This window comes from Bos indicus, chromosome 1 (assembly GCF_029378745.1).
Source record: "Bos indicus isolate NIAB-ARS_2022 breed Sahiwal x Tharparkar chromosome 1, NIAB-ARS_B.indTharparkar_mat_pri_1.0, whole genome shotgun sequence".
NCBI lineage: Eukaryota > Metazoa > Chordata > Mammalia > Artiodactyla > Bovidae > Bos > Bos indicus.
Window position 1 is genome coordinate 73,039,122 of NC_091760.1, and position 22,996 is coordinate 73,062,117.

At 47.4% G+C, this 22,996-nt stretch overlaps 1 protein-coding gene and 1 pseudogene across 2 annotated transcripts in view; one reads left to right on the forward strand and one right to left on the reverse strand.

The window, feature by feature from the left end:
• XXYLT1 (xyloside xylosyltransferase 1) overlaps window positions 1–22,996 on the forward strand; it is a 173,927-nt gene that overhangs the window by 86,861 nt on the left and 64,070 nt on the right. For both annotated transcript variants that reach the window (XM_019957663.2, XM_070789569.1), the window contains exon 3: window positions 12,719–12,851. In XM_019957663.2, coding sequence (XP_019813222.2) covers window positions 12,719–12,851 — 133 coding nt within the window. The remainder of the gene's footprint in view (window positions 1–12,718; window positions 12,852–22,996) is intronic.
• Window positions 1,388–1,671, reverse strand: LOC109556408 (small ribosomal subunit protein uS14-like; annotated as a pseudogene).

A 22,996-nucleotide genomic window follows, 5' to 3' on the forward strand; every position in this document is an offset into this window, starting at 1 on the left:
TTCCTAAGTGATTGATGAAAAGAAATAGAGGAAAATAATAGAATGGGAAAGACTAGAGATCTCAAGAACAGTAGGGATACCAAGGGAATGTTTCATGCAAAGATGGGCATAATAAAGGACAGAAATGGATGGACCTAACAGAAGCAAAAGATATTAAGAAAAGGTGGCAAGAATACACAGAGGAACTATACAAAAAAGATCTTAAAGACCCAGATAACCACGATGGTCTGCTCATTCACCTAGAGCCAGACATCCTGGAGTGTGAAGTCAAGTGGGCCTTAGGAAGCATCACTACGAACAAAGCTAGTGGAGGTGATGGAATTCCAGAAGAGCTATTTCAAATCCTAAAAAATGATGCCGTGAAAGTGCTACACTCATTATGCCAGCAAATTTGGAAAACTCAGCAGTGGCCACGGGACTGGAAAAGGTCAGTTTTCATTCCAATCCCAAAGAAAGCCAATGCCAAAGAATATTCAAACTACTACACGATTGCACTCATCTCACATGCTAGCAAAGTAATGCTCAAAATTCTCCAAGCTAGGCTTCAGTAGTATGTGAACTGAGAACTTCCAGATGTTTAAGCTGGTTTTAGAAAAGACAGAGGAGCCGGAGATCAAATTGCCAACATCTGTTGGATCATAAAAAAAGCAAGAGAATTCCAGAAAAATATCTGCTTCATTGACTATTCTAAAGCCTTTGACTGGGTGGGTCACAGCAAACTGTGGAAAATTCTTAGAGATGGGAATACCAGATGACCTTCCCTGCCTTCTGTGAAACCTGTGTGCAAGTCAAGAAGCAACTGTTAGAACCGGACATGAAACAATGGACTGTTTCTAAATTGGGAAAGGTTGTATATTTTCATCTTGCTTATTTAACTTATATGCAGAGTACATCATGCAAAATGACAGACTGGATGAAGCACAAGCTGGAGTCAAGATTGCAGGGAGAAATATCAGTAACCTCAGATATGCAGATGACACCACCCTTATGGCAGAAAAAGAAGAGGAACTAAAGAGCCTCTTGATGAAAGTGAAAGAGGTGAGTGAAAAAGCTGGTTTAAAACTCAACATTCAGAAAACTACAATCACGGCATCCAGCCCCATAACTTCATGGCAAGTAGATTGGGAAACAATGGAAACAGTGACAGACTTTATTTTCTTGGACTCCAAAATCACTGCAGATGGTGACTGCAGCCATGAAATTAAAAGACACTTGCTTCTTGGAAGAAAAGCTATGGCAAACCTAGACAGTGTATTATAAAGCAGAGACATTACTTTGCCAACAAATGGCTGTCTAGTGAAAGGTATGGTTTTTCCAGTAGTTATGTATGGATGTAAGAGGTGGACCATAAGGAAAGCTGAGCAACGAAGAACTCAGGCTTTTTTTTTTTTTTTTTAAGTTTTTAAAACTTTTATTTTATATACAAAGAGCTAGTATTATTTCTGCCTAAGGTTGATGTGCTGGATGAGCCATCTAAGGAAGTTCGGTTAGTCCAACTTAAGGAAGCCGATGTCCTTCACATACTGGCGGAAACACTGGCGGCACTGTTGAGGCCGTATTTCCGGTTCAGACCGTGCTGGTTTGAGCAGACCCGGCAAGAGCGAGAACCCTGGCCGAATTTTCTCGGATGGCTCCAGTAGAGCTGCTGGTGACCCATGTTGCTTTCTTGGCTGCTACGAGGTAAAAGGCAGAACTGATGCTTTTGAACTGTGGCGTTGGAGAAGACTCTTGAGAGTCCCTTAGACTGCAAGGAGATCCAACCAGTCCATTCTAGAGGAGATCAGTCCTGAATATTCATTGAAGGGACTGATGCTGAAGCTGAAGCTCCAATATTTTGGCCACCTGATTCGAAGAACTGACTCATTGGAAAAGACCCTGATGCTGGGAAAGATTGAAGGCGGGAGGAGATGGGGACGACAGATGATGAGATGGTTGAATGGCATCATCGATTTGATGGACATGAGTTTGAGCAAGCTCTGGGAGTTGGTGATGGACTGGGAAGCCTGGGGTGCTGCAGTCCATGGAGTCCCAAAGAGTCAGACATGACTGAGCAACTGAACTGAACCGAGTCAGGTGTGTCCTCAGGAGTGTGACTGCTGGATCTTATGACAACTCTGTCTCAGTTTTTAAGGAACCTCTGTACTATTCTCCACAGCAGCTGTACCAATTTACATTCCCACCAACAGTATAGGAATGTAAATTTTTGTTTTGCTTGTCCCTACATCCTCTCCAGCATTTGTTATTTGTAGACTTTTTGATGATGGCCATTCTGACTGGTTTGAGGTAGGACCTCATTGGGGTTTTGATTTGCATTTCTCTAATGATTAACAATGTTGAGCGTCTTTTCAAATGCTTTTTGGCCATCTATATGTCTTTTTTGGAGAAATGTCTGTTTAGGTCTTCTGCCCATTTTTTGATTGGGTTGTGTGGTTTTTTGTTATTGAGTTGTATGAGCTGTTTGTGTATTTTGGAAATTAAACCCTTGTTGGTTGCATCATTTGCAAATATTTTCTCCCAGTCGGTATGTTGTCTATTCATCTTGTTTATAGTTTCTATTTTTTTTCTTATGTATCATAAAAACCAAAATCATGCAACGTATTTTCAGGAGTCCTGGCTCAGGGGGAAGGAAACTTGGAGAGCCATTTGATCATTGGCAAGCCAGTTTACAAACCATTACAGATGTTCCTCCTGAAAAGAGTAAAACCTTTTAATCTTTTAGAAAGAAAAACAGGTTTTTTTTCCCTCTTGTTTCAAAAGGTAAGAAGATGGGTAGATCTTCACCCGCCTCAGGGAGGTATTTCTGGATTCATAAAGTGGAGAAACTGATTTTTTTTCCCTTGCCGGTTTTCATGATGTAGATTTCTGGGCACAAGGGATGTTGTGTGGGGCCTCTCTTTCCTTGACTCCTGCATGGTCCCAGGGAGAAGTCAGGCGTGTGCCCGAGAAGTTGGCTCTTCTCTTCCTGATCCACTTACCCTCCTGGTGTAAGCATTTTGGTGGTGCCCATCACTCTCCTTCAGGTCCTCCTGCTGTATCAGCTAGAGGAGGAGGCTGAAGGAGACCCATGGCCTTGAGTTTGAGGGTGGTGGTGGGCTACATGACCCCATTTGAGAAGGATGAGTCTGCTGGGTGAAAGGGACTCAGACAGTTCAGGCCCAGAAAAGATTGATGAATCTATTGTTCACACCGGGAAGAACAGCTGCCAAAATACAGAAGCCTTCTCATTAGTGAAGTGAAAGAAGTGCCCGAGGTGCTGGAACCTTGAAAGCAAAACTGCCTGTGCTTGCTTAGGTGTTGCTCAGAGACGTAGGTCAGCACTGTGCTCAGGCACACAGCCAGGTGGTGTGCAGAAAATGTGCCCCGAGAGTCAGAGTGGAACATGGAGCCACCGGAAACTGTATTCGGAGATGTCAACTGCTTGCTCACAGAACTCCCATGGGTGTTATAGAGACAGTTTTGGGGTGTACTCTAGCTCACTGGGGTCTGGCCATGTCTGACTTGGCTCACCTCACGAGTGACCATTCCAGGTTTAGGGGAGATATACTGGGGCATGGAGCCAGGCAGAGGGGAAGTGTGAGGCAGGTGATGGACAGGAGTCCTGCATGATGACTGATCTGTACTGGCAGATACAGATCTCAGTGGTAGGCCAGCTCGGAACAGCTGTCCAAAGAGGACTGCTTTCTACCGCTGCCATCCCCAAGGGTCTGTGAGAAAAAGCCTACTTGCAAAGAGCAGAGACCAGGCATGGTCACAGAGTTGGTGAACAAAGTCAGAATGTGGTCCTGCCCCCAGCAGGAAGGAGAGCTTACAGGTTTGGAGACAAGAAACAAGGTCTGTAGCAGATACCAGAGCATGATAAGCTGTGGGGAGGCCAGCAGGGGCCAGGGACTTCCATATGATAGCAATGAAAGAAGGGGGGAGGGTTGGGCGGATAGTCTGCTATTCTGCTTTCCAAATCTAAAATTCAATTTCCCCTGCATATTGAACTTCATAAAGAAGTGCGTGAGCTATAATTTCATATTGGCAAGAGAAGTGAGAAGAAAATTGAGGCCGGATGTTTTATGTGTTGTCTTCTATATATGTCCCTAAAGTTTTTCAGCTGAGTTGGAAATAAATTCTGTCCTATCCTAAAGGATATGATTTATACCAAGTCACTGAAGGTGCTCAGGCTGGAGACTCATGTTGCACTGTTGCTGAAGCAAAAACCGTGTCTTTTCATAATGCTCTGTTTTGTCCACAAAATAGGAGCTGATAGTTGTAAAAAATGTTATGGCTGAGCTGTAGCTAACACTCCATGCTTAATTTTGAGAGGGGTGAATAGGGCTAGAAGAAAGAATTTGCTGTATAGTTAATATAAAACTGACTGTGGTCATTAATTTCAACCTCTTGGCCCCAAAACCTTTCACCAGAGCTGCTAACAGGTCGTATAAATCACTCTTATGAGCTCTATTTCCTTTCCCTTCCCCTCTTCCCTCAGGGTAGGGGGCTGGCATTGATGTGGAAGCATCGCTTGGCCCCGGGGACTTCTGAGTCAGCAGACCTGAGCTTCCGCTCAGACCAGAGCAGAGTACTGCATCCTGGCTTCCAGGGACGGAAGGCCGGGGAACGTGGGGCTGAAGGGCAAGCATGGGGCTTCAGAACTTCCTTTCAACTTACTTTGTGGCATGAAACCTCTTTTTTCTGAAACTTCTCCATTGGCCCTCGCTCAGTGAAGGGGAACCCCAAGAGTCTTCAAGTTCCTTGAGGATGGGGTGGGGGTGGTTTGAGGGAGGTGGCTGTGGGAAGCGGGAAACCCCTTCTTGGCCCATGGGAAATCTCGTGTCTGCTAAGATGCTCTAGAGCTGTTTGGTATTTTCACACTTGATGTGGTGGCATGTCTTGTTTTTAAAGATAACAGAATTTGAAAAAGGGCTTCAAAGATGTCTGAAGGCTTTTCTCAGAAACCTGTGTGAGGCAAATCTATGCTTGCTTTCAACTCTGACGCTTCCTTGCTAGATCATCCTAGTCAAGTTGCCAAAGTTCTCTGAGCCTCAGCATCCTCACTTGAAGATGGGAGGTCCCGATACCCACCAGGCAGAGCAGAGTGGAGGTTTGTGAGCTGAGGCAGTGGTTGTAAAGCCCCAGCGTGGGCCTGGCACAGGCCTCCCGAGGGAGGGAGGGAGTGTTTGGCTGACCAGGCTGGAGGAGCCCCAGCAATCTGGGCCCTTGGCCCCTTGGCATGTTCCCCTGTGTTCCTTTGTGCCAGCTATGCCCATAGTGAGCCAGCTGTCCTGCAGCTGGGCCCTGCATGGCAAAGCGGATGGAGAAGGAGCTCTGCAGGGTGGGTAAAAACCCTGCTGGGAGGGGACTCAAGTTCCCTGTTGGATGTGAGAACCACCCCAGCCTGTTCCACCCTCGGGCCCCCTCAGGGACACAGCTGGGTCTGTGCAACATGACGGCAGGCCTTCCATCAAGCATGGCCTGACACCCTCTAGCGAAAGAAGCTCGGTTGGTGTGGCTGGTGTGGCACTTATAGACTCTCTCCTCCCCTCCCTGGTCAGGAGCCTCTTACCCTTGGAGGAAGTGTCCACCCCTTTCAGCTGCCCTTTGACCCCTGCAGGTCAGAGGTGCTGCTGAGCAGCAGTTAACAAGCTCCAGAGGATGATAAAGCAGGTGGCAAATTGCTGCAATCTTGCCAAGCAGACAGTGGGAAAGGGCCCTCTTCCAGAGCAGCTGCTTCCAGGTCCCCAGCTCATGATGCCCTGCGTAGCTCGGGCTTGTCATAATTTCCCTTCCTCCCCGGGCCCCTTCCCAGTTGGTGGAAAGCTTGGGCTGATGTTGTGAGGTGAAAGCCCTCTGATGGGTTATAAATCTTTATCTCTGGGAAAGCCCTGATGCACTTTCAGAGCTTTCAGAAAAGGAGAGAATGTACTTGCTTGGTTCATCTGCCCGGGAGAAGGCCTGTCTGCTGCCCAGGATGGGGGCCGGTGCTTACATAACTAAGCACATCTTATCTCTTCAGCATTTCCTGACCTCTGTTATTTTGTATGTGTTAAGATGTGTCTATTGTTTCTGGGGATAGGAGAAGGGAGGGGGAGGAAAGGAGGGTTTTTTTTTTAAATCCTTTGTTTGGGGCTGTCCTTAATTACTCACCCTGGGCTGTAATTCCATCCATGGTCAGATGACATGCCTTGTGGCCGGCTTAATTGGAGGCTGATGCTGATCTGTCCCAAGCCAGTTTCCAGTGGGGAACATTGACTTGGGAACCTCCCAGCTGCTTGTAAGGCCGTGGACGTTGCCTTCTGCAGGCACTCGTGCCAAGGAATTGACCCTACTGTCCAGCCAGGCTGGCACTCAGGGCCTCCGACACAGAAGCAGGGGTGGACCTCCTGAACCCCAAGAACAACAATCAGATCCTCCTCAGTGCCGGCCAGGGCCAGGGTGGTGCGGTAACGGGGGTTTGAAGGTCTTGAAAGCACATTTTGAGCCAGCACTTGGGATCTTGTCTTTCTTTTTCCAGCTTGTTAGAACCAAGTGGTACCACTCTGTTAACCTGTAACTGGATCATGAGACGGTAAGGCGAGCAGACCTGTTCCCTTGTGAAGATGGCACCCCACTGTTTACTTTATCCTCTGGACTTGAGGCTCAAGAGGAAGTGTCTTAGACCAGAAAGCCACCCAGGTTCTGAGCATCTTCCCCCAGCTTGAGTTGACATATTCAGTGGATCCTGTCTTGTGATCACATGTTCATCATGTGATCTGTTCCTTGTAGGCAGCAGTTCTTCCGTTTCCTGGAGTGGCCCAGGCCAGCTCGCCGGGGCTGTCATCCTCATGGACACTAGCGTTTAAAGCTCAAGCTGCTGAGCCATTGTTTACGGAGAGGCCTGGGCCACCAGCCTCAGGGAGCTGAACTCATCTGAGGAGGACGAGCAGCCACAAGTGTGTTCCTAGAACACGAGGTGCTCACACTGGCCCCTTCGTAACACACGAGCCAGGCCTCCTTATACCTGAGAACATGACCTGGGCACACACTGACACTTCAGTTTTTGTGATTTAAACAGATATTAAGTCTGAGGGGCTGGTTGGAATGCCCCTCACCTAATTGGATGTCGCAGCAAACACGTTCCCAGGCATGCACAGGTTTGATTGGAACAGAGGATGCTAGGCATGGAGCAGACAGTGTTGGACTGCTGGTTGCTGTGTCTCTCACACCAGGCACTGAGTTTAGTCTGCTCCTGGATGCTGAGTCAGGTTCCCGCCCCCCTTTGAATTTAACACAGCTCAAGGTGTGTTTTTAGAGGAATGTAAAGATTTATTTGCAAGGCAGGTAAAGAATCTGCCTGTAATGCAGGAGACCCAGGTTCAAACCCTGGGTGGGGAAGATCCCCTGGAGAAGGAAAGGGCAACCCACTCAGTATTCTTGCCTGGGAAATCCCATGGACAGAGGAGCCTGGCGAGCTACAGTCCATGGGATCTCAAGAGTCAGATGTGACTTAGCAACTAAAAAGATTTGTTTAAATCCCTGCCTGATGTTAATATGAGAATACAGAGAGCCATTTTCCCATTCCCACAAGTTGACTACAAACTGTGGGCGTCATAGAAATCTCTTTTCTTTCTTTGGCTACTACTTATTTATCTTCAGGTCTATATTTTCATGGGATAATATGCTAATCCTTCACGAGCAAATTGTGTGGGGTGTCTGGCAAGTCTTGTATATAACCTTCTGGTCCATTACACAGTGACTTCTGCTCCCTAAGATTTCATGGCTTGTGCTGGGAGTGGGGGGAGGAGGGCTAGTTAACATGAGTGCATCACTTAGGGAGTCAGAAAACCTGAGTTCTGAGATCAGCTTTGCCACTTAGCTGGACTGTGTGATCCCTGACAGGTCCTCCTTCTTTGGTCCTCAGTTTCTCCATCTGTACAATGGCCTCAGTTATTATTGGGTTTTCTTTTCAAATCTGTTATCCTCGATTATTCTGTCCTCTACCTTTTTGCTGTCTTCTCATGGAATTCTGACATGGTGGACATTCAACCAGCCTTAGATGCTAGCCATTCTTTTGGGTTTTGTAGATGACTAGTCCTTCTTTCGGAGAAGGCAATGGCACCCGACTCCAGTACTCTTGCCTGGAAAATCCCATGGACGGAGGAGCCTGGTGGGCTGCAGTCCATGGGGTCGCTAAGAGTCAGACACGACTGAGCGACTTCACTTTCACTTTTCACTTTCATGCATTGGAGAAGGAAATGGCAACCCACTCCAGTGTTCTTGCCTGGAGAATCCCAGGGATGGGGGAGCCTGGTGGGCTGCTGTCTATGGGGTCGCACAGAGTTGGACACGACTGAAGCGACTTAGCAACAGCAGCAGCAGCAGCAGTCCTTCTTCAGGGCTTCCCTGATAACTCAGTGGTAAAAAATCCACCTGCCAATTCAGGAGACATGGGTTCTATCCCTGGGTCAGGAAGATCCCCTGGAAGAGGAAATGGCAATCCACTCCAGTATTCTTGCCTGGGAAATCCCATGCCAGAGGAGCCTGATGGGCTATAGTCCATGGGGTCATAAAGAGTCGGACATAACTTAGCGACTGAACAACAGTCTTCCTTTTGCTCAGGCATCCTCCCCCATGTTTCATAGATTTCATCTTCTCTTTGCTTTGGGGGCAATTGTCTCGTTCATTTATACCTTAAATTTCAGTGGTCCTGCTGCAGTCATTGCAGCTGTCCTCCAACCAGCATCTTCTCTGGGCCATCACTGGTTGCCACTTCCACGTGTCACCCTAGTTTCATCCTCAGCACAACTTGCAACATTATGTGTAAAACCTTCTGGATGTAATTCCCATAGAGAGATGACTATATCAAATACCAGAGAAACAGGGCCCTTTAAAAAAAATCAAATCTCATCCTAATGAATTCCAGCATTCCTGGTAAGCATCTTCCTCTTTTCAGCAGCGACATTTACAACTTGGCATCTGACTTCACAATTGCATAAAAGGACAACTGCTTGGACAATGCCTACACGATAGAGAGGGCTGTGCTCAGGGGGCGGTCGGTCTCCTTGAATAGAAGGGCGTGTCCTCCTGCCTCGATCTGCAAGGTGACAACCAGGTCAGCCTTTCACATTGGTGTGAAGGGGTCACTTCATGCTGGCACTGCTGTCTCTTTCCTTCCTAATCAGGTGGAAGCCTTTACCTCATGTGGTGAAGGCTCTCTTTAAAGAAGTGTTCCCAATTTTAAGCAAACCCTTCCTGAAAGGTGCTTTACCAAGGAGGAGTTACAAAATATATCAAAGCATCTCACATTCACGTATCATGGCTGTATGTGATCTTTCCAAGTTCACTCCCAGTCATTCTTTGAAGGACTGGGAGTGTGCTCAGATTTATTGACAGGTGTATTAAAACAAGGCCAGGGCTCTGGCCAAGTGCAGGAACTGGGTCTCCTCAAGAGACATCTCATGTCCTTGAGCTCTGCCCTCTGCCCAGGGCCTGTCCAGACAGGCCAGGTAAGGAGGTGTTCCGGCTGCTTCAGGCAGATTAAGTGGGATTTATATGATCTTGAAAAACCAGAGAACACACACAGCACATGGTAGGCTTTCAAGGAAGAATGACTGACAGACTGAATGGCCCCCCTATCAGGAATTTCTTTACAGTGAGCTACCTTTCTGTAGAGGACCTCCATGTAGTTCCCATTTGGCCAGGCTGTCACTCTGGTTTTTGTCTGTCAAGGTCTTTGGCACCTCTGTGTGCTCCCAGCCTCTGTGCGGGTAGCACCGGTGCCAAAATCTGCCTCCCTGAACTCCTCTTTCCTCAGAGAAGAATCAGGCTCTACTGGGGAGAGAGTGCTGGGCTTTCAAGTCAAGCCAACCTAGGTTCAGATCCCAGCTCTGACACTTGTTGGTTGAAGGACTTGAGCTATTGTTTTTAACTTTTAAAAGCGAAGACATCACTTTGCTGACAACATTCCGTATAGTCAAAGCTATGGTTTTTCCAGTAGTCATGTATGGATGTGAGAGTTGGACCATAAGGAAGGCTGAGTGCTGAAGAATTGATGCTTTCAAATTGTGGTGCTAGAGAAGACGCTTGAAGAGTCCCTTGGACAGCAAGGAGATCAAACCATTCAGTCCTAAAGGAAATCGACTCTGAACATTCATTGGAAGAACTGGTGCTGAAGCTGAAGCTCTAATACTTGAGCCACCTGATGTGAAGAGTCTACTCATTGGAAAAGACCCTGATGGTGGACAAGATTGAGGGCTGGAGAAGAAGGGAGCTGCAGAGGATGAGATGGTTGGATAGCATGACATGGTTGGATAGCATTGGTTGGACTCAATGGACATGAATTTGAGCAAACTCTGGGAGATAGTGAAGGACAGAGGAGCCTGCCATGCTGCAGTCCACAGGGTCGCAAAGAGTCAGATACCACTTAGCGACTGAACTATAACAATAAGCCTCTGGTCCTTCATCTAAACGTGGGAATAACTCCACTTACACTGGGTGGTTTTGAGAACTAAAACTATTGCCTGTGTAATAATACTGGACACTCAGAAACCACTCAGAGAAAGTGTTCTTCTTTTGTGGCCATTGCTCATATTATTGGAAGTCTCCTAGGGCCATGAATGAGAGTTCCTCTTCTTTCACAGCCCTGAGGACGCCACGAAACTAGCACCAGATCCTTGAGGCCTCCCACCTCCCCCTCCCGTGATACTGTGCTTTCTCTGCTTGGGTGATGGTGCCCCCCTGCCCCTGTCTCATGAGGGCTCTGCTCTATCTTGTGAAAGAGCTGCCTGAGACCTTGGATGAGGGAACTCGGGGTGCAGGGGATGCACCAGTAGACAGGTTAGAAGTGGCTGGAGCGGGTGTGTGTGGCGGGGCCGCCCATCATGACGTCTTGATGGTTGCTACTCACGCCTGGACATTCTCTCCTGGGATACAGTGTCCTTCCTGAAGGTCACCATCAGCTTCCTCCCCTCTGTTGTCCAGGGCCACCTCTGAGAGCAGCAGGGGCCCCGAGACTCTGCCCTGTAGCCTCTCTTGTCCTGGTTTAGAGCAGCTTCTCAGGAGGCAGCCACGTCACCATAAGGGCTTCCAGCCCTCCAGGCTCCAGGCTCATCACCCTCCCCACAAGGGCTTCCTGCCCTCCAGGACCCTTCCCGACTTCTAGGTGGTGGCTATTGTGATTGCTGAGTTTAGTGCAGGATGCAACAGTTTTGCTCACATTTATGTGTGTGTGGGCAGTGCAAAGGAAAGCTGACCGTTGGGTCCACACTGGCCTGGGGCCCATTCTCCTCCACCCGCTTCCTTCAGGGGCCCGAGAAGCAGCCCATTGCCCTCTGGCCTGGGCAGCTGGATGCTCACCTACTGTTTTCAGAAAACTCACATGGGATGTCAACTAAGGTTTTGTTTCTGTGTCACAAAGGAAAATAGAACAGGGACTACTGAATCAGCTTTTCTTGAATCATAAGTTGTGATTTCTCCAGAAACTAGATAATGGCTGTTGAATTCCACAGCTGTTCCTGAGCATTTACTGAATGTCAAGCCCTGCACTGTGAGTGGATGGAGGCTGAGATGCCAAAGATGGAGTCCCTGTCTTTAGGGAGTCTCCATGGGCTGTGGGTCCTGACAGCCCCGTGCTCTGCATCTGGGCTGGTGAAGGGCTGGTGGAGAGCCAAGGCGGGCACCTGGTGCTCTTTCTTCACCACTCCTTGTCTGCCAAAAGTCTTCCTTGACTGCCTCAAGCTCTAGCAAGTTCCCTCCTCTCCAGACCCTGGCTTCCTGTGGCGCCTACAGCCTGGATGATGTTCCCTACCTGTTGTCTAGTCTTCTCGGCATCACAGCCTCACCAGCCACATCATATCATATGCACTTCAGCAAATGAAACAACTGAAGTTTAGAGAAGTGAAATAATTCGCCCAGGATCACAGAGTTAATCGGCAAGCAGAACTGGAATCTGCTCTCACGTGGTCTGATTCCCAGGCCAGGGCTTCCCTTAGGACAGAGTACTTACTGTCCATCATCACTTGACCCTGAGAGGCCCCTCTTCCATGTCACATCAGCACTAGGTACCGTTTCTCTGTTTTTGTGTCCTTCCCTGAGGGCAGGGCCCAGTCAGCCTGATGTGTGATCCCCTGCTGGCACTGCTGGCCCAGACTCTCCAATAGGCCCACTGGATGAAGGATGGAGAATGAGCTCAGCACCTCTCTCCTACCTTCTCGCTCCTCAGTCATCTGGGAGCAATGGGAGCAAACAGCTCTTATGAGCCAGGTGTCTGTCTAATTATAGCTGAGTTAGTCTTTCAGACAGTGGATTAAAAACATAACAGCATCTGAGGTCTTTTAGCTGGTTCTGTCTGGGTCAGCATCCTAACCCCACACATATCTAGGTTTGCAGAAATAGTAATAAGAAGCTGAGGCAACAATGACTTATGGGTCATTTAATACCTGTACCGCAGAGAGAAGCACCAAGACAGTCATCTAAACTCGAGAATTTGGTTGCCTAGTTTTACAGTGGATGTCTGCAACCAGAAGGGAAGCAATGAGGCTGTTGTCTTCCTCTGTGAAGGCTTCTAGTGAGTCAGGGGTTGCTGGTAGATGAAGGGCCTTTGTTCTGGTGGTGTTCTGGTGGTGTCATTGCATTATTTGGTGATAGCAAGAATAATCCAGTACACTCGCTGCACCTTTCACTTCATTCTCTGTCAATGACTGAGCCTCCCGGGAGGTATGTCTCTGTCTCATTGTTGTATTGGTCTTTCCTCCAGAGATCCTGCGGATAATTCAGCTGGACCTAGACCTCAAGTACAAGACCAACATCCGGGAATTGTTTGAGGAGTTCGACAACTTCCTGCCAGGCGCCATCATTGGCATAGCACGGGAGATGCAGCCCGTGTACAGGTGCGTGGGGGCAGCTGGCCTGCAGCTCCAGGGACCCTCCCTGCCTCTTAACCGCCCCCACCCCCCACCCTCCGCAGATGGGATCCACGGGTCTGCCGTCTTTCTGCACTCAACATCTTAGGGACACTTTTGTACTTATTGTTTACAGTAAATAGTTTGGGCAGCGGGGGTCTGTACCAAGACCATAGATGCTTACTTACCTCATTCATTTGGGACAGTTGGTGACATTTTTTCTTGTGGAAAGCCCAGCCATTTGGGTTCTGGTTTAGCTCAGAATGTTAAAATCTCAGGCTCTGTCTTACAGTGGAGGTGTCGAGATGCAGCTTTAACTTGCTTGTCTGGTGATGAACTAAGTTTTCTTGGCCTCTGAGTCACCAGAAAGCCCTCCTCTGTGTAGGGGGAGCAGGTTTGTCAGTGTTTTTCAGGGAGGGAGAGGCCGCACAGCTTTCGTGCACAGATTGGCATCGACCAGTCGAGTCAAGAGTGTGTTCTTGTTCTATATATAGTGTTTTCCTTATCAGGTGCTCAGCATAGAGAAACTCCAGCACTGAGAACCCGGAGACACGTTCAAGAGTATTCATTGTGGCATCATTTCTAGTAGCCCAAACTGAAAACAGCTTAATGCTCATAGACAGCAGAATGGATAAATATAATACATTCATCCAGTTGAGTACTTGAAATAAAAATGAGCAGACAGGTACCTACGTGCACTGATAGGCAAGACTAAACTGTACTGTTTAGGGATGTATATGCAAGTGGTAAATGTCATAAGGAAAACCAAGGAATGATGGCCCCAAACGGCAGCGTGACAGTTACCTGCGGAGTGGGTGGGGGAATGGGAGGGGTGTGGACACGGGTGGGCATTGCTCCTGGTTGGCTGCAGTGCTTTGTGCTCCACTTGAGGGGCTGTGCATGTGTTTGTGTGTATTCCTTTGTGTGTAATATATGTCTTACCATTTAAAAACATTTAAAAAGAGAAGGAAAGGCAGAAGCACCTGCAGGTTTTCATTATAAATCAGGCCCATGACCCTGGGTACAGAGACTTCCACATTGCTGACTGTTCCTCCTCTGGGCAGAGCCATGGCTCCCCCAGAGCCTGGAGCTTGGGTTTTGCTGCCCCCTGAGCTGGCCTACCCTTGGTTCTCAGTGCATACCCTCATGTTGACTCCCAGTGGGCATTCTCAGAGCCAGGCCCAGTCTTTGGAGAGCCACAGGACAACTAGTGACTCAAGAACACACATTTCTCAGAGAGAGGAGAGTGACAGCCTTGGCTGGGTTGTAGTTATTTGCAAGACCCAGATCACATAACAGGAAATTCCTGCAAGGCCTCTGAGTGAGTGGATAACTCCTGGGCCAGGTGGGCTGTTTCCCTTACATAATCCTCTCTCAGGTTGCCCTGGAGTCACGCAGTAGAGCCCCTTACTCTGCTGTGGGTGGGGAAGAGGAGACTTCACTCTGTAACTTGCACTCACAGCAGCACAGCCCCACCCCTTCCTACCCCCTTCCTTCACCTTCACACAAGGCGTATGTTAGGTCTGTGGTTGTTGGTTTAACCAGGGGAGGAGGTGGAAGGAACACTGAACCAAGAGTCGGATGTCCTATGTGCTAGTCCCAGCTTGGTCACCACGCTTGGCCTTGCCATCTGAGGGTGGGAGCAGGTGGGCTCTGAGACCACCGTCCTCTGGCCCTGGCATTTGTGATCCCAGCCCTGGCATTTGTGATCCCAGCCCTTCTGACCCTCGCCATTTCCGAGTCATCTTTGCTCATCCTGAGGTTGCTTGTCAGCTGGTGAATTCCTCACCTCTACACAGGGCCCGTGCCCCGAGGATCGTTAAACCAGGCTGACTATTAAGTACAATTAGAGATGTGAGGCCTTCAAGCCATGGTTTGGAATTTTTCTCATGCAATACAGATGAAAACCTGATCATGCTTAACTTAAATGGTATTGGCCAGAATTTATCTTTTCTGTACATCAGAGATTTTAGAAACAGTGAAACCGAAAATCAGTTTAATTAGGCTTTTCAAAGGAAATGTTTGAAAGATTTTAGATCCAAAATGAAATTGAGTTTTCTTCATCTTCAGAATCCTTCATTCTGCATCATGACATGAGACAGAGGAGACTTCTGTAGCCGGGCTGGTGATAAAGTCCAGAAGATGCCCTGTTTGTAGGGCTCAGTCTGTCAGAAGCAACAGAAATGAAAAGTCTTTTACTTCCTCTTCCCCTCTTCCATCCCCTTCCAGCCAAAATGTTTCTAAAGACCTCTGATAATTAAGTCTGCAGTGACTGCCCTGTGCTGATCTGTCCCCACCGGCTCTGAGTAATTTGATACTTGCCTTCTGTCTCATGCTGGGGCTGGGAGCATTTGGTGCTGGCCGGGGCAGGGAACTGTGGTTTTTTGCCATCTTCCGTAAGAAAACTGGAGGCTCCAGTAGCCCCAAAGATCGAGTGTTAGTTGTCTGCCACTCTGCAGTCTGTGCCTGGGTGTGAGTGTTTATAGGGAGGGGGAATGAAGGCAGGGGAGTAAACAAGGCCTGAACCAGGGCTGGCAGAGCCAGGCCCCCCAGAACAGCTTCAGGCCCATCTCTGTAGACGGGGCTGGTGTAGCTGGTGGGGAATCCCCCGTGGCCGTCTGCCTTCCTCTGTAGGCACCCGGTCCTCCCCCAGGAACTGGCCTGTAGACTGTGAGGTGGGCAAGGTTTTATCATAAACAGAATCTGTTAGCATCTGTGCAAAGAAAGGAAAATTTAGAAACCAAATGGCACAAAAGCAAACTTAGCTGATGAACAGAGCGCATTCTGATCTGGAAATTCACTAAGCAGAAATAAATCTAGACCTTCTCAGCTGTGTTATTTTTATAGTCACTTGTCCGAGAGTTACTATACTTCAAAAAAGGCACATATTAAGTCATTTTTATGGCTGTTTCCCTTTGATTGTGTGCCATGAATGTTAGAAGCTTGAGGGGCTGGCAGAGAAAGTATTTCCCACTGTACTTTTGACAAATAGCTTTTTAAAAAAACAATCCCCCCCGCCGCCCCAAACATAGCACCACGTCAGCTGTGTTTTCTAGAAAATGATGTTTCATGGGATGCTAGCATTTTGATTAAGGAGCCTTTTCCTCTTGGGCCCCTGTAAAATTTTGTTGAGTCAAATGTCTCATGACTTTCCTCATCTGAAAACTGGGGAGCAGTCGTCATCTTGGGTGGAACATTGTCCTTCCTTTCTTGATTCTTTCTCTTCGTCTTTGCTAGGAAACTCTAGTTAGTTGGGCAGTGTGGTTAGTTGGAATAAGTAGAGAAGGGTCTAGTGCTTTCTAGTCATAAATAGCTGTGTTTCAAATACGTGTTAATCCAGGATGCCATTGAGCATTTTCTTCCTTATGAGTGTATTGGAAAAGTAAAGAAAACTGTTAGACCCTGTTTGTGCATAACCTATAAAAATCATAAGGGTGTGCCACTTGGCAGAGCAGCCATACATAGAAGAAATGACTCAGATTATACTCAGAAACCATGGATTATAGTCCTTCCTTTCACGAATTACCCATGTGACACTGTGCAAGTCGGTTGATTCTCTGAACTTCTGTGTTTTCACCTCTAAGTGAGGATAGATATGTCTAATACACAGAATTGCTGAAACGCTCAAATGAAATAAAATGCATGGAAGTTTCTGGTGTAAAAGAGACTCTGGGTAAAGAACGCTTCCTCCTTCCCACCTTCATCATCGTAGCTCCCTTAGTGTTTTCCTCTCCAGCTGATTTGTTGTTCCATATACCTCCTACTCTACCCCACCCACAACAGATATGGTTGCCAGTTAAAATACAGGATGCCCGGTTAAATAAATTTCAGATAAACAACAAACAGCTGCTTTATGTAAGTATAACCCAAATGTTGTAAGGGGATATACTTATATAAAACAAGTATTGTTTATATGAAATTGAAATGTAGCTGGGTATCCTGCAGGTTTCCTTTCCTTTCTTCCCTTCTTGTTTTCTATATTTGGTAGTTCTACCCCTACTCAGGTGTTAGAACCCCCCTTTTTAGCAACGGAGAGTGATCTGGCTTTTCTATAACATCCTTGAGTGAATGGGAACAAAGGGTATGGAAGCGGGAAACCAGTGGGAAGGTGGGAGGTTGAGGGGCAGCCTTCAGAGTCTTCAGGAGACACCAGGCCTGAGGTTCACCCAGCCCTCTGCAGGAGCCAGGGCCAGACTGTGGGTAGTTGGGTAGGCCCCTGGAGCTAGGAAGCCCGGCGGTGGCTTAGCTTCAGGCCACAGGGCTCCTGCTGAGCCTGGAGTGAGTGAGTGAGAGTGTGTGTGTTGAGGAGCTGGGGTAGCAGCCATTGGTCACGGTCACTCTGTCTTGAGGCTGGCCGCCTGAGGAGCTGTTGAATGGTAGCTTTATTATTGGGGGCCACGGGCTTCTGGTTCATTCTCTCTTGGCTCCATTGGCTGGCTGTATGCTGGTTTGAGCCCAAACCCACCATGAGGTGGAAGCAGCAGGCGAATCCTGTCAACTGCTGATAATGACACCAGGCAGGAATTTGCTTTTGCGGTTAATATTTTAATGGTGTCTACTCTTCTACGTTTTTAGGTCTTGTGGTTTTTATTGATAGCATTTGTGGCGGCCTAACCTCTTTCCAGATGCTTGAAATAAAAGTGTCTAACTTACTTTCAGGCCTCTTTATCCCATTCCTAGCACTGGAGAAGGGCTGTCAGGGATGTTGGGAAGGAAGTGAGGACTAGCACAGAAGTAGGAGGGGAGGACGGGGACTGACACCACCTCTGCCACTCATGGCTGTGTGACCTTGGGCGAGTTTCCTGACCTCTCTGAGTTTTAGTTTCTTTAGCTGAGACCTGGAGATTATAGCAGTACTGTATAATACTATATATGGTGAAGTTGATTGAAGGCTAAATTAGTGTATCTGGCACAGACTAGCACTTCTTATTTGCGATAGCAACTTTATCCAATCCCACTCAGGCACATAGTTCTGTGACCTTAGGGAGGTCACTTAACCTGTGAGGTTCAGCTCCCTCATGGTATGTAAAGCTGGAGCAACTGATAATTTAGCATAATTAGTGTTGGTATTTTGGCTTCTCAGCATCTGTCATCGGAGAAGGCAATGGCACCCCACTCCAGTACTCTTGCCTAGAAAATCCCATGGATGGAGGAGCCTGGTGGGCTGCAGTCCATGGGGTCGCTGAGGGTCGGACACGACTGAGCGACTTCACTTTCACTTTTCACTTTCATGCATTGGAGAAGGAAATGGCAACCCACTCCAGTGTTCTTGCCTGGAGAATCCCAGGGCCGGGGGAGCCTGGTGGGCTGCCGTCTATGGGGTCGCACAGAGTCGGACACGACTGAAGCGACTTAGCAGCAGCAGCAGCAGCATCTGTCATGGCTTCCTGGGTGGCCCAGTGGTAAAGAATCTGCCATTGCAGGGGACACAGGTTCCATCCCTGGGTTGGGAAGGTTCCCTGGAGAAGGAAATGGCAACCTACTCCATTATTTTTGCTGGGAAATCCCATGGACAGAGGAGCCTGGCAGGCTATAGTCCATGGGATTGCAAAGAGTAAAGACATGACTTAGCAACTAAACAACAACAAAAACAGCATCTGTACCCCCTTCCTATGTTTGAGAAATTTCCTGCTATATAAGCCTGCCTCCCTTTATGGAAGACAAAAAGGCTGGAGACTTTCTTTCCTGGACTCCATGCAGCTAGGGTTCTGTGTTCTTCTCCATCCCTTGAGAAAAGCACCATCAGGAATTTAGAATCTATGCAGGCGGGTTTTATACTTTAACAATATACCCTAAGCAAAGTGAAAGTGAAGTCGCTCAGTCCTGTCCAACTCTTTTCGACACCATGGACTGTAGCCTACCAGGCTCCTCCGTCCATGGGATTTTCCAGGCAAGAATACTGGAGTGGGGTGCCATTGCCTTCTCCAGGAGAAGCAATATAAGGTATTTGCAAAACAGAAACAGACAGTATTGCCAGGAGAAAACAGTGAGTCCACAATAATGGAGTGAAATGTTAACATGCCTCTGTCAGAAACCAGGAGCTCAAAGAGGCGGAAGGTTTGTGTGCCGAAGATCACAGCAGAGGAGGAAGGGCGGGGGCGTGAGGAGGACAGGCCGCTGGGGCAGGCGCCTGTCCCCTGTTTCACACCGGGAGCCTGCCTGGGGGCCTGGCAGGCATTTCAGTGCCCCACTGAGAGTGAACCTCTGGCCACTACCTGCTTCTGGACGCCAGCCCTTGGCTCCAGTGGTTTCTTGTCCATGGACATGTTTGTCTCATTTTTCACCCCTACTATTTTCCTTCCTCTGCTGCATTCCTTGAATTTAAAAAAATATAAGAGTAATTTTTCATTAAAAATTCAAGCAGTATACAAAGATGATTATTTTTCCAGAAATTTTCTACAGATTTATCAGTGGTGTGTATGTAAGTGGACTCATACTTTATATACCCTTGTGCATCTTTCTTTATTCACTAAACAGCATGTCTTGGCCATCCTTATCCCTAACTCAGTATTCCTGTATTAGACATTGCTAGTCTCCCAATATGTATTTTTTTATGTTTTATCTTGGAAAGCTTCTAACATAGACACAGGTAGACAGAATCATGTAGTACTCTAGGTGCTTTAGTATTATAATATTCATGGAGTTTTAGTAATTATCAACCCTGAGCCAACCTTACATCATCTTTATCCCTATCTATCTTCTCTTACCGCCCCTTCCCAGACACTCCCATTATTTTCAAGAAAACCCAGTCAGCAAACCATTTCATTGGTAAATATCATTTTAAATTTATCATTAAAAAAAAAATTCCATGTGCTCGTTTCTGGATATGGAGCTGAGAGGTTGTGTGAACTCATGGTGTCATTTTGTCTTCAAGTTCCTTGTCCTGAAATCAGTTTATATGAGGGAGGAAAACAGACAGACACAGCTCTGACGTCTAGCCAAGTGACATTTTCCGTCCCTCTCCAGATTGTCTTACGTCGGGATGTTAACGTGGCGGTCTTGTCTGGAAGGTTTTACAGCCCATATAAATCCAGGTCCATTGTTCACCAGGCATGAAACGCTGCATTATAAGGTAACTCTGCCACCACCATCATTTCAGGATGAGTAAGCTACGACTTGCGGATGAAAGAGAGTAGATTTTCATCTTTCTGCTGACACCTGAGGATGAATTTCTTGGCTCTTGTTCTTGTGTTTTTTTAAAAAAATTAACCAAGATTGAACCTGTCAGTTTCTATTAGAGTTAAATCTGAGTACAGAGAGAAAAGCCTGCCAGCTTTTAAAATAGTGGCTGATGAAGAAGCCTTGTATTCCTTCATCCCTGGGAGTTAGAAGACAAGGCTGACTGCTTTTGCGGAGCCCGTGTAACCCGGCAGCAGTGATGTAGCCCCTTCAGGAGTCACTAATAAAAGGAGAGAAGAATACCTGCTCTGTGGTAGAGATAAAAATATTACAAGATTATTATTTTTAATGGCAACATTGGGAAAATGTATTTTAAAAGGAAAAAGCTGCATACAGAAAACCCAAGTGGAACTGTGTTACTGTTAATGTAATTATTTCTTCTCTGATGGTTGTGCCCCCCGGGGAAGTTGTGAATATCCAATGTCATCTGAAGGTCATGGAGTCAGGGAGGCTCCTGAAGGCTGAGCACCCAGGCTGAGATGAGGTCCTGGTGGGGACCATGTGAGGGACTTCCCTTCTCTGAAAACACGGCTCATATCAGCTCTTGTGTCACCCTGGGCAGTATGAGTCCTCTGGCACTACTGAATCAGTCAGATCCATGGCAGGGTGCCTGACACACATGTCATGGGAAGAATGAGTGAGGAAATGAAAGGGCAGATGGGCGGGGCCAACTTGCATGCTCACTTTGGGGGGTGCAGTCCAGGTACCCGGCACACAGTAGATTTTTACTGAATACAAGACATTGTTTAATAAGAGGGGACTTCCTCAACAATGTGTTAACCAGTTCTTAAGTAAGAGTCCATAGGCCCATCGCTGGTGTTTTTATAGAAATCGCTTTTATTTTCTTTTTAGAGACAATCCGTGGCATTGTTATTCTCAGTTTTTATTGGGTTCATCATGTGTGAACCACAAGATTACGAGCTTTGAGGAATTATGAGGTAGATCACATGGTTCCTGCTTTCAAGGAGATTATAATGTGAGGGAGATGGGCGGTTGGAATTCAGTAAAGACTCAAACACCCAAAATGCAAACTCCAAGTTGCTGCTGCTGTTTAGAGGTTTCCCTTGGATGAACCACAAAGAAGCTTTACTGTAGGGACTGGGAACTTTACTCTGTGCCCATGTCATCCTCAGTTTCATAGTCTGCTGTCAGAATTCTAAGGCGTGTATGTGTGTATATATGTGATGTTTCTGTCTTTCTTCTGAAAGGTCTCTTGGGAGGGCACTGGGGTTTGCTGTGCAGGTATAGCCTCCAGAAAGCATGCTTAGATGGACCTGGCCCTGTTCACAGATGGAAAACTCCCCGGCAGGCTATGGCCGTGGGCCTGGCTGAGCAGGAGAGAGAAACTCGACCCTGTGCTCCAGAAGCTGGCAGCCCCATTGGCAGGACCACTACCCTGGATGGCTCCTCTGGGGGCCCTGGTTGGCAAGAAGCCCAGCAAAGGATGACAGGCTATCCTTTTTTGCATTACTACTTGTTTCTTTTGCCAGATAAACATCTTCTTGAGAAACCCTCCTTTGTAATCTAGGCAGCAAAAAAAGACTTATCTGTAAGCATCTTCCTGGGGGAAAAAAGGCAAAATAGCATAGCTGATTCATGGTGACACATGTACCAGAGGGACTTTCTGTGACAAACAGTGTGAAAAGGGCTGAGTTAGGCGTGACTGGCTCCACGTGAGGGGAATTTCAGTATGGCTTCACGGCCACCTTGGGCACACATTTCAGCCACATGACTGCATTTCTGCAGGTGGTTGAAATGGATAGTTAGCCCTGAGGCCCTCTGCCTCGAGGTTGACTGCAGAACTGATACTGCAGAAATATCAGGCGTTTCACCTGGACCGGAGTTTGGAATGAACCCCTTAGCTCCTACCCTTGCATTGGGTGACTACGGGCCGTTAACTGTTAATCGTAGAGCATTCCTATGATCTTTTGTTTGGAGGGGGCAGAATTGACCCCCCATATCCAGGAGCTGCCCATAGGAGCACTTTGATCCAGGGACCTAGCCATCCCCAGCATTCCTGTCTTCAAGATTTTTCTATCACTGTTTGTAAAAGGAGATGCAAGGAACCAGAATTGCTTCCCATATAATAATCTACCTGTCCATGCCTCTATAGTGAACACTCATTATGAGGCTTGCTGTCCAGATGGGCTTCAGAAATATGAGGTCAGGGAGCTGCTTGTGGGGCTTCATTACTATCAGAAAGCGTGGAGTGAGTGCCAGTCCATTAGGCTGCTTCTCTGGTTCCCCTTGATCCCCCTTGGCCCTATAAGGAAACACTGCCTCCCTTAATAAATGAAGCCCAGGGTCCGCAGAGAGCATAAGCAAGGGAAACCCTTTCCCTAACTGCTAGGACCATCTTATCTCATTGGATCCAAGAATCATGAACTTGGAACTGTAAAGAAAGGAATATAATTCTAGTGCTCTAACTTGGCTCAGCAGTGAATGAGATTTTCACATTTTAATAATGTGACTATCGTTCGTTGGTATTCAGCTCTCAACCTGGAAGATCGTGTCTAAGCATGGTAGAAGTGTAAGGGGGAATCATATATTTTTTTAGAAGGAATGACCGGAACTGGAGCAGAGGGGAAGCATCTGCATTTCTTCTGCCTCTTCCTTCCTGCCAAGATGTCAGCAGTTTGGGAAGAGCACCGTGTGATCTTGGTCCTTCGGGCCATCTCTCTACTCACACCTCACATCCTCTCAGCTGCTTTCAGAGATTAAAGGCATCATACAGATCAGTGGTCCCCAACCTTTTTGGCACCAGGGACCAGTTTTGTGAAAGACAATTTTCCCATGGACTGGGGGTGGAGGGAGTGGTTTGGGGATGATTCAAATGCATTACATTTATTCTGCATTTCACTTCTATTATTATTACATCAGCCCCACCTCAGCTCATCAGGCATTAGATCCCAGAGGCTGGGGACTCCTGATCCAGATGATTAAGCAATGTATTT